This window comes from Bos mutus, chromosome 2 (assembly GCF_027580195.1).
Source record: "Bos mutus isolate GX-2022 chromosome 2, NWIPB_WYAK_1.1, whole genome shotgun sequence".
Lineage (NCBI taxonomy): Eukaryota > Metazoa > Chordata > Mammalia > Artiodactyla > Bovidae > Bos > Bos mutus.
The window spans coordinates 219,725-238,346 of NC_091618.1; the positions used below are offsets into that span (position 1 = coordinate 219,725).

Genomic DNA, 18,622 nt, shown 5'->3' on the forward strand with positions numbered 1-18,622 from the left:
TAAAGACGGCAATGTGACCACAGAAGCAGAGCCTGGAGTGATGCGGCCACAAGCGCAGGATGCTGGCAGCCACCAGAAGCGGCCAGGGACAACTCCCCCTAGAGCACACCGCCCCTGCCAGAGCACCGCCCTGCCCACACCTGGATTCTGGCTCAAAGACTTCAGGAAGCCGGTCTCCAGAAAGGATAGAAGAAATTCCTATTGTTTTTAAATCGCTTAGTTTGTAATCATTTGTTAAAGAAGCTGTAAGAAACAAATCCAAGAACAAATAAATTCTCCTTAATATTTAAGCCTATTTGAATCTCTTGTTTTGCCCAAAGCGGTCTAAATGACATGCAGCTCCTCTCATCATGGTCTGGTCAAGAGGTGAACTCTACAGAAGGGGAGGTCCTAGGGGGAGGTGAGCAGTCAGAGAGCCTCCCGACCTTTTTCCTTGGCTGCTGCAGGTCTTGATCTCCCCAGCCGTGGTGCTCAGGCTCTTGAGAGCCCGGCTCCACAGTTGACGGCGTGTGGGCTTCTCCCCAGTTGCAGCACCGGGGTTTAGTTGCCCCCTGGGGCACGTGGGATCTTAGTTCCACGACCAGGGATCGACCCCGCATCCCCTGCATCGGAAGGTGGATCCTTAATCCTGGATGATGGGAGAGGCCCAACCCTCCATCTCTAGCTGGGAAGCGGGGCTGGGGTCCAAGCGGTACCATAAGGCTCACAGACTCCAAGCAAAGGATTACGGGCTTTTATTTACAGGTAAGTTACAGCAACCGGGGCCCACACAGGCTCAGGCCAGAAGACTCCAGATCTGTCTGCACAGATAGGGCCCAGCGCCCAGAGCCCCTGCCAGCCAGGTCCCTGCCAGAGGGACCAAGATGTGCCGGGTGGAGGGCAAGAAAGGGAGAGGCCAGGTTCCGGAGGGCATGAGCCAGAGCCATAAATGACCCTCATCCCTGAACTGTGGACTTGGAGGAGCTGGAGGACAGGGGAGACTGTGGAGGCAACCCCTCCTGCGTCCAGCCTGCACCCTCGAAGCCGGGCATGAGAACAGGAGCCCCAGCGGCAGCGGTGGCGGGGGCGGCGGGGCGGGGGGAGGCGTGGGGACACCGCAGGTCCCCTGCACACCTGTCCAGGCGGCGGTGTGGGGTTGCTGTCCCGGGCCACGGCCGCCATCACACGGTGGGCCCCCCCAGCTTGCTGGTGGCACTTGAGACCCGCTTATTTTCCCGCAGGTTCCGGAGGCGGGCACTGAGGCTGCTGATCTCCTCCACGTAGGCCTGGGGCACCCAGCCCTTCTCACCATCTGCCAGGCGCACCCCCTCCAGCCAGCCTAAGGGCACACAGGCCGGGGCAGCGTCAGTGGCATCCAAGGAACACCTGGGCCCTGGCGCAAGCCCCATCCGCGCCCCGGGGCTGAGAGAACACCATCTCAGCATCTCCCGGGGGCAGGAAGGGGCACACCTCTCGCAGACTGGTAGGTGGATTTGTGATCTCTTGTTCCCGATGCTCTCCGAGGAGGGATTTCCCCACTTCTCCCCCACCGGTTACTCTCAACCCTACACCTTTGCAAGCAGGAAGTTCATCTTCTTGTCTAAATTGATTCTTGCATGCTGTGGTGGGTGAACCCTGGTGTAGCTTTTTCCTGTGAAGGCTTAGCCGTCTAGCTGCCTCCTGCCCCCAAAGCCCCCATCAGGAGGCCTGTCCAGGGGTCCATCTCACCGTCACTTGTCCGCATCCTCACGGCCAGGATGTCCGTCTTCTCCAAAGTCAGTTCGTCTGGCTGCAATGCCTTATATGTTCTGACACACTGAACCTGGGGGTGGTCTGAGAACCCAAGGGAGAATGAGGGAATCCCCAGGGTAGGATGGGGCAGGGCGGGGGGAGAAAATAGCGGGAGGGAGGGAAGAAAGAAAGAGCGGCTACTGCAGCTCATCGCCGGACCACCCTAGCCACTCTCCTCTCCGACCCTAAACACGAGTGCTAAGTGAGTCCAGTGCCTCCGAGCTTCGATTACCACTTCTGTGCCCTGGGCTCCCAGCTTCCCAGCTCAATTCAGTATTTTGCTCCTGACCTCCTGGTCTGTCTCTACAAAACAGTAACGGCCCCTTTGTATGGCACAGTGGTAAAGAATCCACCTAAAAAAAAAAAAAAAGAATCCACCTGCCAAGGCAGGAGACAAAAGAGACATGGGTTTGATCCCTGGGTTGGGAAGATCCCCTGGAGGAGGAAATCATAACCGACTCCAGTAATCTTGCCTGGAGAATCCCTTGGACAGAGGAGCCTGGCGGGCTGCAGCCTGTGGGGTTGCACAGAGTCGGACGCAACAGCACACACGCACCCTTCGTGTGAAGTCATGCTGCTCTGATGCTCCCTCCACACACCCTTCTCAGCGGAGACTCAAACCCCACCACGGCCACTTACAACCCTCCAGGGCTTCCCGCTCCTCTGAGAATAAAAGTCCTCCCACAGCCTCCAAAGCCTTGCACAGCCTAGGTTGCCCCTGCTCGCCTCCTCACCTCATCTCCCTCATCTTCCTCTTCCTCCTCGGTCAAGCTCAGCTGCACACTTGTCATCGTGCTGTTCCCCAAACACTCCAGGCTCCCTCCTGCCTCAGGGCCTTTGCACGGCTGTTTCCCCTTCCAAGAGTGCTCTTCCCAGACACCAGCGTGGCTGCCCATCCCCATCCTTCAGGGGCCTTCCCTGACCACCTCCTTGGAGGGGCAAGTTCACTCTCCAGCCCAAATACCTCTAGCGCCAGTTAGAGAATCAACTCCAGTCCAGGCCTCAGCCCATTCGACCACACTCCCAGGTGGACTGGGAGTGTCAGGAAAACCACAGCCTCGCAGCCAGACCAAGCTTGAATCCCAGCTCACTGACCGTGGGCAAGCTGCCTAACAGTCCCGGGCCTCAGTGTTCTCAGATACGAAGAATGAATCTACGTAAGGGGGTTGTCGTGAGCAGTACCCATTCCCTCTTCCAGGTGACCTCCCCGAGCCAGCGATCGAACTGGGGCTCCCTCACTGCAGGCAGAAAATAAAGGCACATGCAAAGTCCTCGGCACCCCAGCACATGGAAATCACTGGGTGGAAACGAGCTTCTTACCTTCCTTTTCGTTGGCTCAGCCCTAACACCCCTGCTCAAAAACCCTGCATAACTACCTGGCTCCCACCACACCAAGGCGTCCTCTGATTGGGCTGCACCCTGGCTCACCGGCCTCATTTCACGCCCAGAGAAGCCTCTGGATCAGCAGAGCAGATCCCTCGGCCTGCCGCCACCCGTGCCCCTCCCGGCCACTCTGCTGCTGTCCTCTCTGCAGCTGATGCAGAGCGACAGACAGACGCAGTTCCAGTCCCAGCTCGGCCGCTGACCGCTGAACCCGGACAAGCCACTTGCCCTCTGCGAATCTGTTTTCTAACTCATAAGAGGGGCTTCTGCGGGGATGGCATGGGGGGGTGGGCAAGGCTGCATCCTCTCCAGCGTGCTGACTGCACGTGGAGCCCGCCCGTCCCCCAGGGTCTCGCAGACCCACCCCGCCCCAGGCTGACCCCTCTTCCTGCCGGCCCCGCGGGTAACACGGTGCCCAGCGCCGGGGGGAAGGGGAGCGCGATGCGGCACCCAGCCCCGGGAACGTGGCCCTCGTGGTGGGGGGCAGGCTGCTACCTTCCCCCTCGCTGATGACCTCCTTGTCCTCCTGAGGGCTGGAGGGGCACATGGCCGAGATCCACCGCTGCTTCTCACTCCTAGGGAGAGGGAGGCTGAATTGTCCCGACATGAGAACTGCAGTCTCCCGGGGCCACGGTGGGGAAACCAGGGCTGGGAGGACAGGGAATGACGCGCAGACGTGGGACCCGGGTCAGCTGTCTCCACCCCAAGGCCCACCCAAGCCAGCGCCCACCCAGCTCTGAGGATGGGCACAGAACAGGTCCAGGGCCCCCTGGATGCCGTCCCTGCCAGCTCCAGCCTTAGGCCACCATCCTGAGACAGAGATGAAAGGCCGTGCGCCTGCCTGGGGGGTCTGCTCCCTAAACCCAGGCCCACTCACTCCGTCCGGGCCCTCAGCAGGAACTGGTGCTTCGTGCGCTGCCCGTGGAGGAGCTGAAGGAGGAACACGTGGCCGGGGATGCCCTGCAGCTTGAGGCTCAGGTCCTTCACCTGCAGCTCAGCCATCTTGGCGTGAACAAAGACGGCAAACTTCCCCAGCCTAGAACAGGGGGGCGAGGTCAGCCTGGACCCACCCTCGGGACGAGGTGACTGCTGATTGGAAGAGAAGAGAAGGCATCATCTGTCCCTAGGACCCTCCTCAAGAAAGCGAGGCTGCACAGGGCAGTTAGCAAAATGAGGACTGCAATCTGCCTGGCTCACTGATAGAGGTGGGAAGTGATGGAGACAGTCCCTGCCCCTGATCTCCTTGGCTCACTGACCTGGCAGGAGGTGATACAGATGGTCCCTGCCCCTGATTTCACTGGCTCACTGACCTGGCGGGAGGTGATGAAGACGGTCCCTGCCCCTGATCTCCTGGCTCACTGACATGGCGGGAGGTGATACAGACGGTCCCTGCCCCTGATTTCACTGGCTCACTGGCAGAGGCGGGAGGTGATGCAGACAGTCCCTGACCCTGATCTCACTGACTCACTGATAGAGGTGGGAAGTGATGGAGACAGTCCCTGCCCCTGATCTCCTGGCTCACTGACCTGGTGGGAGGGATGAAGACGGTCCCTGCCCCTGATCTCACTGGCTCACTGACCTGGCAGGAGGGATGGAGACGGTCCCTGCCCCTGATCTCACTGGCTCACTGACCTGGCAGGAGGGATGGAGACGGTCCCTGCCCCTGATCTCACTGGCTCACTGACCTGGCAGGAGGTGATGGAGACGGTCCCTGCCCCTGATCTCCTTGGCTCACTGACCTGGCAGGAGGTGATGGAGACGGTCCCTGCCCCTGATCTCCTTGGCTCACTGACCTGGCAGGAGGTGATACAGACGGTCCCTGCCCCTGATTTCACTGGCTCACTGAGCTGGCGGGAGGTGATGAAGACGGTCCCTGCCCCTGATCTCCTGGCTCACTGGCAGAGGCGGGAGGTGATACAGACAGTCCCTGCCCCTGATCTCACTGGCTCACTGACGTGGCGGGAGGTGATACAGACGGTCCCTGCCCCTGATCTCACTGACTCACTGATAGAGGTGGGAAGTGATGAAGACGGTCCCTGCCCCTGATTTCACTGGCTCACTGGCAGAGGTGGGAGGTGATAGAGACGGTCCCTGCCCCTGATCTCACTGGCTCACTGACCTGGTGGGAGGTGATACAGACGGTCCCTGACCCTGATCTCCTGGCTCACTGACCTGGTGGGAGGTGATACAGACGGTCCCTGACCCTGATCTCCTGGCTCACTGACCTGGTGGGAGGTGATACAGACGGTCCCTGACCCTGATCTCCCTGGCTCACTGACCTGGCGGGAGGTGATGGAGACGGTCCCTGCCCCAGGCACACTTTCCACTCTCTCTGAACCTCTTTCTGAAGCCTCTGTTTCATACAGCCGCCTGGGCAGCTTCCCTGCTGAGATCTGCAGACTGCTTTGTGTCTGTCTCCATAACCAGTGTAGGAGGTGGACTCTGGCTCGTGTGCTGCCGTATCACAGCACCTGACTCTGCCAGCCCCACTCTTCGGGTCTGATAAACCCTTCTAAGAAAGGTGGGCGGGTGGGTAGGTGGAGGGTGTTCCGTAGTCCCTTCCTGTCAGCCGGCCTAGACAAAACCAGTATCTTCCCCTGCAGACCAGGTCCCTCCGCAGTTCCCCGTTCCACCGAAAGTCGCCAGTGAATCCCCCGAGGCCACTCAGGCCTCCACTCGCTTCTTTCCTCCCCGCCACTCACCCGGCCAGCAGCTGTGCCCTATCGTCTGCGTCCTTATTGTCCCCGGAGCTCACTGGTCCCCATGCCCACTGCTACTTCTGGAGCCTCTGCGCTCATCTGGGCAGTTGCAGGAGCTTCTGGTCTCTCCCTTCCAGTCTGTTCTCCAAACTGGCCTCCTCCGCTTAACTCTCCATGCCCTCAGAAAATCCAACCTTTCTGCCGTGGCTTTCAACACGCCAGCTTCCCTCTCTCGCCCGTTTTTCTACAAACTCAGCCGCACTGGGCTTCATCACCCCCCAGACACACTCTGCTCTCCATGCTTCTGTGACTTGGCTGTATTTCTCCAGGCACCTCTACCTGGAAAACTCCTACGTATTCTTCAACACCCAATTCAAACGTCCCTTCCTCTATGAAGTTTTACTGAATCTCATCCCACACCAGGGAATACTACAGTTAACCCTTCCATCAAAACCCTGAATAGGTGGTTTTCAGGATTTATTTTCACTGTGCGAGAGCGCCTGTAAGCTTCTCTAAGTTCCCAACACCCTTTGGAGGACCCAATACAGAATGGGGATTCAATGATGCTTCACTGAATGAATAAATAAATCAGAACTGAACTCTTTCCATGGCATAAGACATCCATCCCTCCATCCTTAAGGCTTACTTCATTCAGGGAGTCTCCCAGACTTATGATAATCACAGCTAATGCTGAGTGAGTGTTCAGTATACGCCAGGCTGTGTGCTAACCTCTTCATGTGTTGTTATCACAGTGCATCTCCCTACATGGTAGCCTCTGTTTGACAGATGGAAGACAGGAGAGCGCAGTAAAGAGCCTGGGATCTAGCGTCAGACAGACCTGACCTCCCCTGGTTCCTGCTCTCACTAGCTCCTTGATCTCGAGAATAACCAGGGAGGCTACTTTCCAGAAAGACACTCAGGACTAAAGGGGAAAATCCACGTAGCATGCCTGGCACAGGAAAAGTGCTCAAATGTTCGTTATTATCACTACGGCTCAGGGGCGGTTGTGCATTTAGACTCTGCTCCAATTGGCTTAAGCTCAGAGCAGCTTCACAGTTCTTGGCACACAGCCCAGCCCTTGATTCTCCAGAAGATGGACTTGCCCCGGCTCTGCCTTTCCTGGGGGAGCCTCTCAGCTTTAGGGTGCCCTGGCAGCAGAACCTGGCAGGTGGACTCGTTGTGAGCCCACTGGTGCGGAAGAAGAGAGCTCCAGTCTCACCCACCAGCACCCCCATCCTGCCCAGACTCACTCCTTCCGCCGGGAGAGCAGCAGGCAGTCATTGAAGAGGTGCAGGTACACCGCCTTGCTGGACAGCTTCAGCTTGGCCGGGGGCACCGCGGGCAGGGGTGCCAGCTCCACCAGCTCCCCGTGCCGAACCAGCCAGCGGGCCTGAGAGATCAGCGGGAAGATCTGGGAGGATGGAGGAGGCAGGGGTCAGGCCAGGGGCAGAGGGCAGGGGGTGGAGGGCTGGACAGTGATGAACTGGCCTGCAGTCCCCAGAGAGGAGGTGACAGGGCTGCCCCTCCAGGTACCCCAGCTCCCCGGCTGAGGGCGGATACCTTGCCCTCAAAGTGGATCTTCTTGCTCAGATGGATGAGCTCCTCTGTCCTCTTCATGGACTGCACACTGGCATTGCACTCTTGCACCAGCTGCGGAGACCATGGGGAGATCACCCGCAGCGCCCCCAGCCCAGGCTCCCGCAGCCCAGCCTCAGGCCCCTCACTTGGAGATGAGGGACTCTGAAGCCTGAGGCTCCTTTAGAGACACACAGGGGTTCCGGGGAGGCCCCTGGGAGCCAGACACCTCCTCCCTGCTGAGCTCACCTCCTTGAGGGCATTGAAGGCCTTGGTGGCCATGTCTTCATCTTCAGAGCCCTGCGCTGTCCGCTTCAGAATGTTCTGGAAGGTGGAGTCAGTGTAGCGAGGCAGTGTGGCCTCTCCCAGGCACCCTGCTCTGCCCTGGGCGCCCCAAGGGGCTGTGAGGATAAAGGGGTCTCTCCCCTACCCAGTCCTCCCCACAGCCTCGTGCCCTCAGGTACCTCCACCAGCATCTTGAGGCGGGTGATCCTCTGAAACGGCAGGATGAGGAAGGAGGCGAGGGGCAGCCTCTGGCACACAGGAGACTCCTCCAGGCGAGCCAGGATGCCAGGGAACTTGGGGTTCTCCAGGCTGGACAGTGCGGGCGGGAGAGGGTCTGCAATGACAGGGGGCCCCGAACGCGGGATCCCGCCTCCAGCCGCCCCTCTGGTCCTTCGGGGCCTCGGCAGGTCTGGCCTCCTCGTGGTCAGAGCCCAGGGCAGGCGCCCCAGGTCAGCCCTCCTCTGCCCGGCCTCTGCACCTACTGCCACCGGAACCCCGCCCCCCTCGCCGCTCCCCTTCAGAGCCCCGCCTACAGCAGGCGCTGGTAGGTGCGCTCCTGGTAGGCCTGGTTGGTGACGTAGGGCAGGTACACGCGCCGGAAGGCCGGACAGTGCTGCAGGACCACGTCGCACACGCTGAAGCGGAGGACGTCTGCCTCCAGCCGCTGCTCCAGGTCCTGCAGGAACCTGAAAGGGCAGCCAGGGGTCAGGGCTGGGGCCAGGAGGAGACCCCAGAGGCAGGAGCCCAGCCAGCTGCAGCCTGGCTGCCTGACTCCCCTCGAGGCCGGGCCACTGCCTCACCTCTCACTGGTGCTCTTGACCTCGGGCAGTTTGGAGAACAGCCACTGCTTGTCCTGTGTCCCCAGGCACTCACTCAGCTCGGCCGAGCCTAAGAAGTGGCCCACGGCCACTGACAGACTGTGGATGTAGGAGGCCTCGGATGTGATCAGCTCAAACTTGGCCTGAGTGAGGGCGGATGCAGGGCTGAACCCTGAATGCACTCGCTTCGCCCACCAAGCACACCCCAGCCCTGGATACCGCCTCCCTAGATTCAGCGCAGCTCCGGTCCCCTTTACTTCTCCAGCCCCCTCCGGATCTAGCGCCAAGTGGGGTTCAGAGACAGCCTCCTGCTGCTACTCCGGCTCCAGCCCAGCTGAGCCCAAATTTGCAGTCCACACGGATCCGGCGGGGCCCGGATCTACCGGCCCTGGCGTCTCGGTGCGCCCTCCCGCCGACCCGGTTCCTGCTCTAGGACCTGCTGGGCGCGCGTGCACCCTGCGTTTCACCCTCTGCGCCGCTCCTCCTTCCCAGGCCCCGCTTTCGGGGGTCTCGGTCTAGGGTCCTTGCCCTGGTCCTGCCGCACCCTAGGCCTTTTCCCGCTGACCCCGCCCCGGCCCCGGCTCCGGCGCACCTCCTGCAGTCTCGCCGGCCCCCAAGACCACCTCCTGCCACCCACCCGCCCCCGACCCCTGGGCCACCCCTCCGCCCCCGGCCCGGGCGCACCTCCTGCAGTTTGCAGTCGCGCAGGCTCAGCGTGGCCAGGACGCCACTGCCGCGCACGTCGGGGATGTCCTGCCACAGCGAGAAGGTGGAGCCCCGCGCGGCGCGCTGCTCCCGGAACGAGCTGCTCGGGGAGAGGTCGGCGCGCGGCGGCCCCGGGCCCTCTTCCGCGCCCTCAGCCTCGTCCGCCGCGCCCTCCTCCTCGCGCTGCTGCCGCCGCAGCTCGCGGGCGCTGGCCACGTCGCTGTATTCCTGGTAGAGGACAGCTGGGCGGAGAGCGGAGGCCGTGGGGCGCCCGCCGGCCCCCTGCCCTGTCCCCGCGGCCCGCCTCGCCTAACCAGTCTTTCCGACGGTTCGAGGAGCGGGACTGGTGACTCGGGTCACTCGCCCACTCATCCCGCGAACCTTGGGCACCTCCTGCATGCTGCCCCCTGTACTTGACACTCATGGTCCCGGTCTCTCCCTCCCACAGAGGCCCGACCTCTCAGCCCCCAGATCCCGGTTTCCCGGTACCCAAGCTCCCAGCCCCGCCCTCGGCGAACCCCCCCACGTACAGTTAAGCAGGAACCGGGACTGGCGCCGCTGGCTGGCGCTCCGGGGCCCGGGCGCCGGCTCTTCCCGCGCATCCAGCCTGGGAAACGGAGCGTCAGGGCCCGTCACCGCCCCTCCCCGCCTCGGACCGAGCCTGGGGTGGGAGGTGATACCTGGGCTCCGGCCAGCTGCCGGGGACCCCGCTCAGGTCAACAGGAGCTGGCGTCGCCGTGGCGTCCATCCTCATCTCTACACTGCGCGAGTCTCTTCCAGACGCTTTCCCTGCAGAGGGGCAGAGCTGAGGGAGGCCCCAAGAGCGGTGCTGGGCACCACACGCGTCTCAGGTGTGCAGTGATCCCGCCCCGCCCCGCATCTGCCTCTTGCCTGCTCTTAGCCCCGGGGCGAGCTGGTACCTTCTCGGGCAGCTCCGGGGCCTGACCCTGACCCTGGGCTCAGTGCCCTGGCTGCTGAATTTCGCCCCAAGCGCAGGGAAGAGTGCAGGCGGGTCATCAGCTCAGAGGCCGAGAAGCGCCTCCGCTCAGGCCCCTCGAGGCCCCCGCGAACAGGCCCAGGCAGCCCCGCGGGCCGGGGCTCCTCTGTGCTCAGCTCCTGCTCCGCGGCCTGACTTGGGTCCAGGAACACAGCGTGGGCCTCGGGGCCACCAAGGGCCTCTTCTCGCTGGTACACCCTCATCTTGCGCCCTGACGGGGGTGGGGTGAGAGAACTCAGGCTGGCATCCAGTGGGGTCTCCCCTCCCTGCCACTGCCCTGGGACCCTGGGCATCAGAGGGATGTGCCCGAGAGAAAGGCCAATGTTTTGCCAGGATCTTTTCCTAGAGTAATGCGGTCAGCCAGAGGGGTGGAGAAAAAGCGAAGTACCTGCTGCAGGGGGCAGAGGCTCAGGAGGCGAAGGACGCCTGCTCACCGTGTGTCCTCAGACAAGTTACCTGCCGCCTCTGAGCCCCGTCCCTTATCCCTAAGATCTATCGCTTGTCCTGCCTGTCTGTGGAATCTGGGGGCTTACTGGTCCTAAAAGAGCCACCCACCTCCCCTCTATCTTCCCGCACCTCTCCTCTATCCTCCCCCACCTCTCCCCTATCCTCCCCCGGCCACCACCCCCTCCCCCGGAGTGACTCACAGGCTGACTTCTTCTCTGATCCGTGGCTGGCCCGGCGCTGTGGCTGTGGGTGCTGGGGACTCCAGGGTCCCTCCAAGGCTGGGGGCTGGGCACCAGGACAGTGTGGCCAGCTGCCAGCCCGGCTAGGCCGCATTCCCCCGCTGGTGGAGAGCTCGGGGTCCGCGCCTCCGGGGGCCGGTGGCCACAGCAGCCCCTGGAGGGGAGCAGGGGTCCCCAGAGACCAGCGGCTGCCAGGTGCCTGCAGCTCCTCCGGAGCTACGGGGAAGAGGTCCAGACACATGGGGCCTGGAGGCTGCAGGACGGGCAGCTCCCGCGAAGGACAGGCTCTCCTGCTGGCACATGGCCACTGGGCGGTGGGCAGTGCCAGGCGGCCCAGCCAGATGGGGCTGGAGGGCGGTGGGTGGCCCACAGTCCATTCCTCCTTTGCTCCACCACCCACCAGGGCCTGCAGGGGAGAAGGCATCAGAGCAACACACAGGACAGCAGTGGCCCGTGAGCACTGTGTCCTGGAGGCCTGGACGAAGTCTCCTGCACACACAGCTGTACAGCACACTCACACACTTGATTCTATGGTGACAGCTAATGCTTACTTGGCACTTACTTAATGACAGGCCAAGTACTTTACACACAGTAGTTCATTTAATCCTCTGAAGCCCCAACAACCCGGAGTTGGTGCTTTTTTTTTTTTCTTTTACTTGTGGTTCGCAGGTTCAAGTTGGTGCACAGCATGAGGGATCTTAGTTCCCCAACCAGAGACCGAACCCAAGTTCCTGCATTGGAAGCCAGATTCTTGACCACTGGACCACCAGGGAGGCCCCCTGATCTGATACTGTCATTAGCCCCATTTTATAGGTGAGGAAAGTGAGAAAGAGAGGTTATCTGGTAAACAGTGGGGCCAGGATTCAAACCCAGGCAGCCTAGCTCTGAGTCTGTGCCTTTAAGCACCTCGTGCATTTCCTAGCTCCCTGACATGTGATCAGACACACAGATGCATACGCTGCCGCACAGACCCGCTTCTGTTCCACGTACATCCACATGTATCTTCTTCCAGCTGCAGACACTGACATACGAGCTTTAGATACACCCAGACATTCCAAATTCACAGGCTCACACATTCACACACACACTGTTTTTAATACAAGTACATATATTCACTCACTTTCGCAAACACACGCTGAGCCGTCAGATATTTACATATCCGCTCAGGTTTTCTCGTATTCCTGTTCCACTCACACTCACAACACCATGAAGCAGATACAGACACACAGGCCGGAGATCCTTGTTGGTGTCACCCAGCCCCCCCTCCTGTGCCCAGAGTTGCAGGCTTCAGTACTGAGTGGTCCCCACACCCATGCCAAGCTGGCTGGGAGGGCCACAGATTGGCAGGCAGGCCACCACCCAGGACAGGCTGGGCCCTCCCAGGAGAAGGGCAGGAAAGAGTCCCAGCCCCCCAGCTTGGGGTGAGAGAGGGGACCCCATCTCCCAGCCCCAGGAACAAGACAAGCTGAGTGGGTCCTCTCGGGCAGGAAGTCATCCCCGGCGAGGCTGCTGGAGCCTCAGAACAGGCCTACCAGTCAGCGGGGTCTGAGTCCGCCAGCCCTGGCCCCCGGCCCCTCGCTGCAGCCCCTCACCTCTCCACCAAGGCCCGCTGCGGATGGTGTTTGGCTGCTCCGGCAGGGGAAGCCCTGTCTCTGCCCAGCTGGCTTGGGGAGATCCCACCCAGACAAAGAGTTTGATTCATCAAGCCCTGTGGTGAGGCAGACGGGTAGGGAGGGAGGGAACAGGCAGCAGGCTGGGCGGGGGCCTCCCGGGGCCTGGCCTCGCTGTGGGCAGGCTGGGCAGCAAGGATGCACCCCTCCCCAGAGGCTCAGGCCAAAGGGGCAGCGCCTGCCTGGCAGGGCCGGGACACTCAGGAGACAGAGCCGGAGAGACCAAGGGGCTGAGGCTGGAGGACAGGGATGCTTTAGAGAGCGACCCAGAAACCGAGACCCCAAAGCACTCCAAACCGGAAAACCACAGATGCTGAGACATTCAGGAACCCAGAGATGGAGGCAGAGACAGAGACACTGAGCATTTCAGACAGACCAGATACTCAGAGACAGACGTGAGGCCCAGAAAAACCGGAGGAGACAGATGGGCAAATGTCTCATGCCCTGCAGGATTGCCAGTCTCGTGCGGAAGCCAAAACAAAAACAGTTACAATCCAGGTTGGAAAGAACCAGCCCAGAGGAAGTGTCAGAGCAGAGGGCTGGGCTCATCTCGACCCAGGCATTCCCGGAAGGCTTCCTGAAGGAAGTGATAGCAAACTGTCCTGATTGGAATACCCAGGGGTCCAGTACACAGAGAGAGGGAGAAGGCCACGAAAGCCAACAGCGACAGTGTCAGTGAGCCTGCGGGGCAGGGAAGAAGGGAAGACCCAGTGGGGGCCGCTGGTCTGTGCCCCGGCCCCCCTGAGCGCAGCCCCTCTGCCGGCTTCCCCTTCTCTCTCCACCCCCTGCCTGGAGCACAGGGTGGGGCTGCTCCTAAGCACCATGGACTTCTCTGGGCCCTCCCCACAGGGAGCAAGTCTGTCTGTTTCCTCATCTGGTGAACAGGATAGTCATGCTTCAAAATGCTGATAGGAGAATTAAGAGGACTTCCCTGGTGGCACAGGGGTTAAGAATCTGCCTTCCAATGCAGGAGATGCGAGTTTGATCCCTGGTCGGGGAACTAAGATCCCATGTGCCTGGGGCAGGGGGTACTAAAGCCCGTCCATGCGCCTCACCTAGAGCGCCCACATACTCCTCACTCGCCACAGCCAGAGAGAAGCCCGAAGGCGGCCAAGGAAGACTCCACGTGCCGCAACTAAGACCCAACACAGGCAAAAATAAATAAAGATTAAAAAAGTAAGAATAATGCAAGGGGACTTCCCTGGGAACTAAGATCCTGCATGCTGCGTGGTGTGGCCAAAAAAAAGAATAATGCACGTAAAGCAGCTCGCACAGAGTGGGAGCTTTGCAGTTGATCGTCACTACCCTGAGTCTTTCTCTAGTCACAAGGGTGGCTTGGGCCATTACACAGGTAGGAAAACCGAGGCAGTGACGCTGAGACGCACCCTGTGTTGTAGGAGCATGTGGCAGGAGACATGGGGGACCACTGCCACCAGACAGGTCTCTTTTCCCGCTGGAATCAGCAGTCCTTCACACAGAAGCGCCACTTGCTTCTGTCGGCACGCCTGTGCAGGAACACGCGTGTGCTTCTGCTCCCTCATATTCTGGGAGAGTCTCTCCACTTGGGTTCTGGAAGCCCCCTCCCCATGTCAGCTGCAGGGTTAAATGAGCAAAACATGGAACCGTGGGGGCAGGAGCATCTCATATTAAAAAAAAATTTTTTTTGGCCACTCTACACAGCATGTGGGATCTTAGTTCGCCAACCAGGGATGGAACCCGTGCCCCGTGCAGTGGAAGTGCTGAGTCCTACCCACTGGGCCGCCAGGGAATTCCAAGGAGCACTCCATACTAAAGCCTCAGAAGAGAAGGCTGGGTAAATGGAGGGAGACGTGCAAGGCTTCCTTGGAGGAGACAAGGCTGGAGGCAGGTCCCCGGGGAGGAGGTCAGGGGTGGGTTAGCCTCCATCTCTGCCCAGGCCAATGGACAATGAGAGTGACCATCCAGCCAGGATCCCAGCTCTGTGGCCTTCTGTGGATGTGGTCCACTCAACCTCAGTGCTAGAGTGTTTATAGCTTATCTCTGCTGCTGCTGCTGCTGCTACTGCTAAGTTGCTTCAGTCGTGTCCGACTCTGTGCAACCCCATAGACAGCAGCCCACCAGGCTCCCCCGTCCCTGGGATTCTCCAGGCAAGAACACTGGAGTGGGTTGCCATTTCCTTCTCCTAGACCCCAAAAAAAAACCTCCCAGGAAGAGACTGGTCCCAGGTAACCCTGCTCGAGACCTGATCACAGGATCCTCGGGTGCCCACTAGGCAAGGGAACCCACAGGGGAGAGCCCCTGCCAACATTCAAAGCCCTGTGTGACATGGACCAGCTGTGTGACTTGAGACGAATCGTAGACTGGGCCTGGGAATGAGCGTCCCGTCTGTGGAGTAGCTCTGAGAAACTGTTCCCAGGGCTGCAGTCCCTATATTGCCCCGAATAAAACGTAACTCACAACTCTCAGGTTGTGCTTTTTTTTTTTTAAGTCGACAGAGGGTCCCATCCACGGGGTACCCATCACATGGACAGTGGACCCACTCCTCAAGGCTGGCAGGGAGGGGCCCTAGACGCTGGCATGGTCCGGAGAAAGCATCTCTGACCTCCTGTGCCCAGCTTTTCCCTGCCCCCTCCATGGTGCCCCTTGCCCTGCTGCCCGAGGAGTGGGGCCCTGCAGGGCCCCTCTTCTTCTCAATGGAGGGAGCCAAGTGGGAGGTCATGGCTGGAAAGGAGACTCAGGCCACGCAGGCTGTGGAAGCCCAAGAGGCCACCAGCGTGTGGGGGCCAGGATCAGAGGCCTGGGAGGCTGCACAAAGGACTCTCTGGGAAGACTGGTGGGAGGAGGATGGGGCTGCTGGCAGCCGGGGGGCCCTACCTCAACCAGGGAGCTCCGTCCAGCCTCCAGCGCGGTCCCGGGCTCCAGGCTGCCCTGGGGGCTCTGGGGTCGCAGCCAGGTCCTCAGGGGGCGATGCCAGCATGGCCCTTGAGCCAGGCAATGCAAGCTCCCGGGTATTGTGTGGGGCAGGGAGAGGGGAGGCGAGGGCGGAGGGAACCTCGCAGGCAGGCAGGCGGCTGTCTCAACGTGCCTGCTCCCCGCCCCCCTTCCCCAGAACCGGTTTGGCCAGTCTGGGGTACAAGAGGGGGGCTGGAACAATGGGAGTCCTATGCCCAGGAGAGGCTCTGAAAGGACCCCAGACCGACATCCTAAAGATGAAGGAGGCACTGCTTTCCCTCCCAGGGGACAGGTCACCCTTCCGCTGCAGCTTCCCAAGTGAGAGACGTGCTCAGGGGACTTCCTGGGGCTGGGGAGCATCCCAGAGAATGATGAGCCTTGGACTCATCAGGGACCCTGAGGACTCTGCAGGGTGCTGGTCCTCGCCGAGGCGGGCGACAGCACCTATAACGAGGTTTTCTGGCAGCTCAGGTGGTAAAGAATTCACCTGACTCCTGGGTTGGGAAGATCCCCTGGAGAAGGGATAGGCTGCCCACTCCAGTATTCTTGGGCTTCCCTGGTGGCTCAGCTGGTAAAGAATCTGCCTGCAATGCAGGAGACCTGGGTTCGATCTCTGGTTTGGGAAGATCCCCTGGAGAAGGGAACAGCTACCCACTCCAGTATTCTGGCCTGGAGAACTCCATGGACTAGTCCATGGGGTCGCAAAGGGTCAGACACAACTGAGCGACTTTCACTTCACTTCACTTCATTTAATGTGAGTGGACACAAGTACTGGGGCTCCTGTTAGTGTGTAACTCTTATTACACACTAATGTGCCAGGCACTGTTCTGAGCACTTCACACACTAAATACTCATTTAATCTCCACCACGACCCTGTGAGATAGACGCGGTAACTGCTCCCACTTTCAAGTTGAGGACGTGAGACTTGAGCAGGTTAAGTACATTATCCCATTTAAATCTCTCATCAGCTCTATGAAGTCCCTATCTTACAGATGATGAAATTAAACTTGCCAAAGGTCACACAGCAAATAAAAGTCAGAATTAATGTTCAAACCCAGGTCTGTGACTCCACTACCAATCCGTGCCCTCAACAACTGCCTGGTACTGCCTCACCAGACTTTGGGGAGGGTCTGGTGAAGAGTGTGTGAAAGTCCACTGGGAGGTGTCTCAGCTGACCTAACTAAACCCCTTTTTATTATTATTGGTGTACTAAAGGCCCTGATGAGCACAGGGCCTTTCGAAGTCCACTCCTAGATCCCATGAGTTCTCCCTTGCCAACTGGTAACCATTCAGTTGGAGAGGTTAGGTCCCTTCACTCCTTCATATCCACCTTGGCCCCCAGAACATCGGCACGTAATGAGGAGACACTGCACAGAGGGGGTGGGGACAAGGCGTCCGTGGGGAGGTGGCACTGCGGGGCGCAGAGAGATTTATTGTCAGTGTTGCTCAAGGGGCAGGAGACTGGGAACGCGCAGAGGGAGGCAATGCAGGGCTAATGGTTTTCAGAGAGCCCCAGCCCTCTCACCCCAACTCCTGGGCCGACCTTGGGGCCGCTGGCCAAGGTACCGTAGCCTTGACTCCTAGCTGGAAGCAGAGGCCCCCAAAGGAGGGAGGATCCTGGGGGAATTAGGGTCCTGGAAAGGAAGTCTCACTTCTCTGGACCCTGCGTCCTGGGCTCCAGGGACAGCGTCTCCTGCTGCAGCGGACGGAAAGCAAGGCTGGGTCAGGCCGAAGCGGAGGACCCTCCAGAGCAGAAAGGGCTCTGGTGGACATAATACAAAAGCAGGGGCGTGGCGCAGGCGAGACTGGGTGATGGCCGGGGCCCAGCGGAGAAGAGAGAACCAGCGGCCAATCCTCCCTCTGGGCCAAGCTAGGGGCGGGGCCAGAACGCTGACCTTGGGCCTGGGGTGGGCAGAGGGGCGGGGTCAGGGGCGGGGTCAGGGCCCGCCAACCGCTCTGACCCAAGCAGCGCCTCGGCGTTGTTCGCAGAGCCTGCTCGGCCAGGCCGCGCCTTACCTAGCTAGCCAGGGAGGCTGGCAGGTCGAGCACGAGCCAGGCGATGAGAGGCTGGGGAGAAGGGAGCGGTGAAAGAGAACGATGGCTTTAGCGATCTTACTCTGCCAAGCGCTTACTAAGTACAAGGCACTTCGTTGTTCAGTCGCTCAGTCGTGTCCCACTCTTTGCGACCTCATGGACTGCAGCACGCCAGCCTTCCCTGTCCATCACCAACTCCCGGAGTTTACTCAAACTCATGTCCATTGAGTCGGTGCTGCCAGGCACTATTCTGAGGGGTTCTGGGGATTCATTCAATTAATCCTCACAACAACTCTAGGGAGTAAATAACTTCTGTTTCACCTGTAAGGAAGCCAAAGCATAAAGAGGTTGTCATTTGCCCAAAGACACAGAGGTACAATTCCAACTCCTACACTAAGAACCTGTAACAATCAGAGCTGGAGAAAAAGGATCTTGAGCAAAGCTAGGAGGAGTTCCAGGACTGTGACCAAGAGGTATTAGTATCAGTCGTGACATCAGTTAATTCACTGGGCACCTAACTGTGCTGTGCACGTGCTTGCCAGAAGTCTTCATAGCGACTCCATGAAGTAGATCCCGTTCTGTAATATGTCCCATTTACAGCCAGTCGGCGGCACAGCCTTAACTTGGACTCTGGTCTGTCCGGCGCCCAGAGGGCTTAGCCTACCTCGAAGGTGATGATGAAGCCCAGACGCACAGCCAGCGGCTTCCCGCAGACAAGAGTGAGATTCCTCTTCGCGTCGGGAAAGCCCTTGTACCTGGGTTGCGGAGGGCGCGTGGTCCCGCGAGGCCCTCGGCCCCACGATAGGCACTTTCACCCTCTCCACCCTAGAGCCTGGCCCGGCCAGGTTAGCAGTACCCTCAGCCGGCTCTGCCCTCTAGTCCGGCCCCCGGACTCAGCTTCCAGCGCTCCCAGTTAGGCCCCGCCCCGCCCCGCCCCGCCCCGCCCACGAGCTCACTGCCCCGCCCCCAGACTTAGCACCCCGCCCCCAGGCCGAGCCGGAGGGCCCACAGAATCACGGCCCCGCCCCCTCCCGGCGGGCCCCGCCCTCTCCGCTCCCCGCCCCTCCCA

At 60.3% G+C, this 18,622-nt stretch overlaps 1 protein-coding gene across 1 annotated transcript; it reads right to left on the minus strand.

The window, feature by feature from the left end:
- Positions 1–734: 734 nt before the first annotated feature.
- On the minus strand, positions 735–18,466 carry ARHGEF19 (Rho guanine nucleotide exchange factor 19). The gene is given in 18 exon segments (XM_070381816.1): positions 735–1,318; positions 1,708–1,812; positions 3,649–3,728; positions 4,031–4,189; positions 7,103–7,263; positions 7,413–7,502; positions 7,677–7,751; positions 7,892–8,021; positions 8,246–8,398; positions 8,513–8,673; positions 9,215–9,477; positions 9,766–9,842; positions 9,916–10,024; positions 10,156–10,443; positions 10,880–11,189; positions 11,191–11,324; positions 17,536–17,874; positions 18,218–18,466. Coding segments are annotated over 16 exon segments (2,424 nt in total). The 5' UTR covers positions 11,296–11,324; positions 17,536–17,874; positions 18,218–18,466; the 3' UTR covers positions 735–1,160.
- Positions 18,467–18,622: the final 156 nt, after the last annotated feature.